This window comes from Sturnus vulgaris, chromosome 1, assembly GCF_052056855.1.
Source record: "Sturnus vulgaris isolate bStuVul1 chromosome 1, bStuVul1.hap1, whole genome shotgun sequence".
Taxonomy (NCBI): domain Eukaryota; kingdom Metazoa; phylum Chordata; class Aves; order Passeriformes; family Sturnidae; genus Sturnus; species Sturnus vulgaris.
Genome location: NC_142243.1, coordinates 39130179 through 39137740, shown reverse-complemented (window position 1 = coordinate 39137740; position 7562 = coordinate 39130179). Strand labels below are relative to the sequence as shown.

General features: G+C 39.0%; 1 protein-coding gene across 3 annotated transcripts in view; it reads right to left on the bottom strand.

Moving 5' to 3' along the window:
* Positions 1-1235: 1235 nt before the first annotated feature.
* LOC106859772 (ubiquitin-conjugating enzyme E2 E2) overlaps positions 1236-7562 on the bottom strand; it is a 198789-nt gene continuing 192462 nt past the window's right edge. For all 3 annotated transcript variants that reach the window (XM_014887256.2, XM_088164101.1, XM_088164105.1), the window contains exon 6: positions 1236-2029. In XM_014887256.2, coding sequence (XP_014742742.1) covers positions 1932-2029 — 98 coding nt within the window. In that variant the 3' untranslated portion in view covers positions 1236-1931. The remainder of the gene's footprint in view (positions 2030-7562) is intronic.

Sequence of the window (7562 nt, the reverse complement as noted above, 5' to 3'; positions counted from 1 at the left end):
TCTGGTTCAGAGAAGTCTGAATTTTGTGTTTTGTTTTGTTTTTGGAATGTCATTGTTCTTCCATGTCTGTATTTAGGATCCACTGGCCTCGAAATGCTGTATGGTTGGGCTTGGAAACACTTGGCTTCTACAGACAGCAGAAGACTCTCTATTTGCTTTGCTCAAGAGAGTCTGATTATTTCTTTGAGACCCCCATGGTTCTTGGGGTGGTAGCTACAGACCATCTTCAGCTACATCAACATTCAGCTTTTCTTCATGCCGAGGGGAACTCAACAGCAGATTAAAGCTGAATGCATGCTCTGTTTATTAGCAAAGGACCAAGTGGAAAACAAAAGAGCCCAGAAATGCTGAGCAGTGCAGTGGTGGGTGTAGAGGCCCTGTGGTGTCACCTTGACTGCTTTAGTTTTCATGAAGGTTGAACTGGGTTGGAGTGTGATGGGATCGGGTCTCCCTGTATGTTTATAGTGACACTGCTGTAATGTATCTTCTTTAAGATAAGATCTTCTTTAAACAGAAGAGGCAAGGAGAGAGGGGAGAGGGCAAACAAGCAGTGTATATAGCATCTGTAACGTTTAATTATATGACAGAGGGATTTTCCAATATGCCTTGCAACACAAAGAACATTCAGCTATCAGCATCACAGTATATATTTTCTAAATCACTACACCCACACATTTCCTTAGCCAAGTAGAAGTTTTCCCTCCACGGCTGCATATCTAAAATTAGCCTGAAGGTCAAATCTGAATAGAAATACCCTTATCATTGAATGTGCTGGGAATGATTGGTGCAGTGGGCTCAATTTTCCCATCGAAAACCTTCATTTATTTTTTTTTTTAAATAACAGTTGCTTTTACAGTCAAAGAGCTTGGAGAAAGGCAAAACGAGGCCTGCTGTATAAAATCAACATCAATATTCTGCTTTCACTGCAAGGCTATTTTTATTGCCAACTATTTTAAATGTAACAAGATGGATATAGTGAAGCCACAGTGTAAAAGATGCAGCAAGAGGCTTCTGAATAGCAAGGCTGAGCACAGACATGTGAAAGAAAGGCCTTGAAATCTGGAAGATGTTTGTATATGAAGAAAGACACAATGAAGAATTCTAAGTTAAGAAATGCATTGTTGAGAAGAAGTGAATAGTTCAGGTCTAAAAGTAGTTTTTTAACCTGCAGTTGTATTATGTGAGGACTAAGCAGCCTATGGTGCATAAACGCAAAAGCACTGTCCTGCAAGAAGTGCATTTATCAGCCACAGTGTTTTATTGAGTGCTTTAATAATACAAGTGTACATCAACTGATCCACAGTCAAAAGTGGCAGGTCCCTAAGAAATTTACAAGCACTTTTTTTTTGTTGTTTTTTAAGTAAATCAAAATACATATTAATTTGTTCAATGCAATAGCCTTTTGTGTGGGAAACAGAAGGCTAGTGATAAACACAGTCTTAGTAATGCACAGTGATTCTTGATTTTAAGCTTTTATACAAAACTTGTTCCCAGTAGCATGCACCCACCATTAAAGACTTCAGTACAAAAAAATAACCCTAAACACTACATTTAAGTAGAAATGAGATATAATTCTGAATTTGTTTGTTTTCCCCAAAATCACATGAAAGGAAAAAAAAAAAACAACCCCACACATTAATACAAAGCTTTCTGATAAAGCTCTATACTATTACAGATCCAACATTCTTTGCACTGATAACCAAAATTCCCTGTCTACATTTGAGGGAAACAACTTTCAAGTTAACAGAACAAAAAAAACCCCAGAACAAATAAAAATAAAAATAAACCAAAATGAACCAAAAAAGGAAGTAAGGACAACCTTTTGTCACAAAATGGTTCAAAATTTAATAAAAAATAAGAATGAAGGGAAGGGCTTTTGATGCACTTAGTGAATGTGCTTGCACAGGTCCAGCAAATCCTAGAGGAGGCTCCTATGTGGCGTATCGCTTGGTCCACTGTCTGGCCATTCTGTCGTGCTCTGCTCTGTTAGTCATGTACTGAGTGGCAATGCTTCCAACCAGGGGGTCAGCTGAAAAGGAAACACAGACTGTGAAATGCGTGTCAACCTCAGGAGGGTGAAAAAGCTGTTTTTAGATCCACGTTCGTTCAGTTCTCTTAGGTCTAACTGCAAGAACAAGGTGCCTACATACACCAGCCTTGTTTTCAAAGCATGGAAGGAAGGAGATGAGGGGGAGATGGACGGCAATTAGCTATACATGTCCCGTAAACATATAACTGAAACAATTTTCTAGAGTTCTACCTCACAAAACAAATGCTCCAATAATTTTATTTTGAGCTAAAACTCACCTTCAGGTGATGTAATTTATTTATGGTATTAGACTCCCACAGCTATTCATATTCTCACATAAGAAGAGGAGGACCTCTAATTCTATTATCAGGTTGAATGTTGTTTTGTTGTTTTAAAATACTTTTAGTTGCAAAGCATAAAGAAATGTAAGGAATTAGGGCAGCAAGTATTATTTTCAAAGCAACAGAAGTTAATTCCAAATTTTGGATTTGTTATTTAATTTATGGGATCTTTCTGAGCATTCCTATGGCCAGAAAGCTGCATGATAAAGTCTGGATCTATGAACTGATTCACAAATAATTAGTAAAAACCGATCAGTCCCCTAAAAAAATCGAAGACAAGACGGTCCCATAAGCGACTATATTTCATCAACTCTTTTCTTTTTCAGACAGCATTTTTCATTTCTCAATTTAAGCAGACAAAATTTATAGTTTTCCCCTTTTTTTGAGAGGAACCCATACTCTTGATATTTCTGCTGCAACACTGAATGTTCTGAGTTTGTTCTGAGCGAGTCCAGAGGAACTGATACCACACTTTTCCCTGACTTGGGACAGATGAGTAAGACTTCTGTGAAAGCCAGGTAATAACCAGCATTGTTGTTGTCTGAAGATGGTGCCATTGAACAATTGAACATTGGCTTCCTCTGTACAGTTGTAATCTGAGCGTGGTGCTTGCACTATTAACCACCAAAATTCCCGGGACAGGATGTCAGGCTTTCTGTCAAGCAGAGTAAATCCGAGCTTTTTTGTTTGGTTGTTGATAACAAGAGTTTATGATAGGGGAAACATTGGCCTAGTCAAAAACTGTTTGATTGGCTGACTGCCAATCTCACCGAATATTAGTATTATCTAATGAAAAAAATTCTTTGCTTTCCATGCATAACCTGTACTTTCAGGAAAAGCCTGTGATTTGAATGTTAAGTTTGCACATTCTAAATTAGTAAATTATCCCTTGTGACATCACAAGTTATCACCGTGACTGCAGTGTACTAAGTCCCTGTAGTCTCAGTCCTGCAAACACCTACTGCATGTGCTTACCTTTAATATCTTAATATATCCAGAGGAGGTCACTGAAGCCTGGACTTGATTATTTTTATATGCATGTGTGTAAAAGAAGTGTATCTGGTCTAACACAGAGTTTGAAAGTTGTAGATTAGAAAGTATATCACACCTTTAAGTCCACAGCCAGGGAGAAAAACTGTGTAGGGAATTATCTGAGGGATTTTGTCCTGTGCAAATAGGGGGTTAACAGTCTACAGGCACTTAAGTAGCAAAAAGTTATTTGTGGCTGGAATGAGTTTTGAGAAGCACTGCAGAGTAAATGGGGAGCCTGAGCAATAGGAAAGGGAAACATTTCTCTTTGCAAAAGATTTCCCTGAATAGCAAGAGGGAAACCTTGTCACAGTGTAATGGTAGCTTGGGGATGAGCATGAAAGCACTGCTGCAAATTCCCACATCCTCCTCAGATACAAGGCCCCTGTGCAAAGAAACACTTCCACAGACTCATGGAGAAATGGAGACTAAGGGTTGAACTTGAAAGGAATATTTGAAGCAAAATTTGAAGCATATCCTGGTTTTTGTGCTTGTAGGGGAAGGTGGGGTTTGGCCTTGGAGGCATCTGGCTGGGAAGGGTTGCAGGAATATCACAGCATTACCATCTGGAATGCAGCAAGTTCTTATTGAGGGTTAGTGTGTATTTAAAGTGATGACTCTGAGATCTTCATAAAACCTTGTCTGAGTCAGTGAATAGTGATGTGCTGTAGTAAAGGTATATCTAGTTCAAATCTGGAAGGTTTTTTTATATGCAGGATGAATGTTTCTGTGGAAGCATGTCTTTCACATTGAGAGCTGTAAATAGATTTCCTTGATATACTGCAAAGATACTGAGGATCACATCATCATCATCCCCAAACCCAAACCTGGATGATAATTAGAACATTTGGTTTCCTAGTGTGGGGTTTCATCTGTATCTCCTTCTAGGACCAAGAAAGTATCTCAATAACATACATCTTACAAGGCTTTGTAAGGTACAGGCTCTTCCCCCCACCTCCTCTCAGCACGGGAGGATGTCTCCTTTGCTTTGGGGTGAGACAAGCAGTGAGAGGTGTTCTTGGAAAGGTGTGGAAATCTGTTCAAGCCCAGTAATGTAGAGAACTGGGCTGTTTATTTATCCTTGTTGTATGTTCAAGCCTTTGTTTCTGCAGTGTTTTGTTTGGCAGTTGAAAGAGTGGAGTTGACTGCCTGTAAGATGTCTGAGGTCTACAGAGCTTTTGTTGTGAGTATGTAAATTCCTGCCGAGTGACCCGAGAATCAATTATCAATCATCTCAGGTGCTTCCCCAAGCCAGTGCCTCCCTCCATTGGTGTCTGCCTCCATGAAGCAGGACTGTGGAAGCAGAGAGAGGTCCCTGCTTGCTGTAGCATGAGCAGGACCAGCTGCACCCATAGCCAGCTGTCAAACGAATGCTACTAAAAGGTACTTTCAGTAATTACAGCAATGACACTGATTTTTTTTAGTTTGACTGTATGTTTTATTGGTTATAACAATATTGAATAAAAAAGCCAAACCCATAGTTTGGGAAAGCCGCTTGCTCATTTGAGAGCAAGGAATTTATTTCAAGGAATAGAAAAATAGTTATTGACAGCGAGGCTCAGCTATTTCACATCTCTGTCAGAGGGCCTGGAGGTGTGTCACATATAGATATTTATGAGGACTTTAAAAAGGACACTTCAGGAGGTGTTTGAAGAAGTGGCTTATTTGAGCAGTTGTTGTGAAGCCATAAAGCCATCAGGAAGCACAACTGCTTTGCTTGGGAAGCCAGGACAGCTGGCGAGGGGGGAGATTTAAACTTCAGAACAGAGCCACCCAACCAGGGGTGCACTGGCCAGTTTGAAGCAGCACACTGCATTTGTGCCACAGGATGTAAGGACAGTGTTTGTGAGCTCCAGAAATGCCACTGGTGTCTCCCTGCATCTGTGTGGGCAGCTCCAGCCAGCAGGTCCAAGGAGACACATCTCTCAACACTTCATGAGTAATTCACTGTCACGGGCGTAACACATAACACAGAGATTACAAGATAAATTGAAACATCTTAATTAAAACAATCAAAAGATTTAACTGCCAACATGCATAAGCCTTTGTTACAGTGCCCAAGTCCTACAAAATATCAAGTATGAGGAAGAAATCCTACAAAATACCAAGTATGAGGAAGAAACAATGGTCTTCATTTACACCCCTAAGCTATGTAGCACATGGCTGAGCACCACCTGGTGCTCAGCTGGGCTGCAGTTTGAGGATTATTGTGAAATATCCATTAGTAAGGCCAAATATGTATTTATAAAACAACCGCTGAATAAACTATCTAAATAAGAGATGAAAATTGGATCTCAAAATTCATAACAAGATATTTCTTTTGTTTCCATTTCTCACTACCAGAAATCTTTCTTATTTTCCATTTGTATATATCTGTGGTTTTACTCTCGATGCTAGAAATTTGTTTCTATAACTAGCAAACTGCTCTAGTTTTTTTGCTATTTTTTTTCCTTAAAGAAGGAGCAGGATTCATCAATGAATCAAGGTTAATTTCAGAATTTGACTCTAAAAAGGACTGTGTCCAAATGACAACAATTACCAGGCAATAGGAGCATAAATCTATGCCAGGAATGTGTTACTGAAACAATCTAATGAAAGAAATTAAAATAAACCCACAATAAATTAATAAAAAAAGCATATCTATGCAACTTGTGTCCTGGCAGGAGAAGTGTACTCTTGGATCACCAGATGCACGGTGGCTGGCTTGAGAGGTGGGATGGCACCCTCTGTGCACAGCTCCTTCCCTGTCCTGTGGGCAGGAATGGGCTCTGAACTTCTAAAAACCCACCCTAAGGATGCCTCCATAACCTTTAACTTGTGTGAAGGAGATTTTTTTTATCCCGTACTCTGATTAACTCCATGCAAAATATTAACACACCAGGAATTACAGAATCAAATTTCACGTCAGAGGACAGCACATGAGTAATGAAAATATATAAAAAAGACACCATATTACACAGGCAAGGATAGAAGCTATGGTTCAGCAACGTAGTTTACAAGGAAAATGTCAATCTAAAGAACTAGACTATGAAAAAAATCCTCTGGATGATTTACAGGAAGACTGCAGCTGCTAAATCCCTCCTCACCTCACCATATGTAATCCTCATGCTATATCAGAATTCATGAAATTGCCCTGTATTTATGTGGTTTTGAAAGCTGGGTGAGCTGGAGCTTGTCCCTAGCTTAAAAAGGTTGGATGCACTGCTCTAAAATACCTTGTCATCTTTTTTTCCAGTCACTTAATATGACTGTATAAGGAAGAACATTTGTGTCTCACATCTATTGTAAGGCTAATCAAATTTACAGTTCAATTCTAGGGAGTTAATGCTATTGGGGATTTGGATGAGCTGAGGTTTGGTCATTACAAAATTTCAGCTGTGTTTAATGCTAGTTAAACTGCTTTATCATTCAGAAGACAGACTATAATTCTTCTTTAGAAACTACTTTCCCCTCAAATAAATGAAAATATATTGCTACACTGTATTTTTCTCAGCTTGTATTTTTACAGCTATTTCTATGTCAGCAAATAGCAATTTCAGAGCAGAATTCATCTCCTGGGCTTTGCAATGCTCTTTTAAAAATACAGCAAACATACTCTAGTGAAATAGAAAACGTAGATGGTGTGTTTAACAGCTTGATTTCAATGTGCCTTCCCCATCAGCCACACAATATGCAATGAAATTCCAATCGGTAATGCCAACATGGTTAAAGAGATACACATTTAGACTTAAAACGTACATTACGGGTGTTTGTATGCATTTTATATATTTTTTATGAGCATTTATAAAGCAGAATTTTATTTCCATAGCAGTATTTTGCAGTTTTAATAGAGAACAGCTGATGGAGCCAGTTACTACACCACCACAAGTGGGTTCTCAGAAAGACTTCTGGAGTACCTTAAAACCTAAAAAACCCACAGCCCTATAAAAATCTCACAGTTTCTTCAGCCAAATATTTAGAATGTACTTTTTTTCTTGGTCCAGGTTTAGATTCAGCTCTGTATCAGGCTGTAAAGAGTTGGGCTCCAGCTGAAGAGCAGAATTAAAGTGGAAGAATTTCCAAAGGTTACACGTAATTTGAAAGGTCTTATTCCTTCTCCTGGACTTAATAATTCCATGCTTATATAGGTGTGAGAGCACCACACTGAGAGGCTCTACAGAACT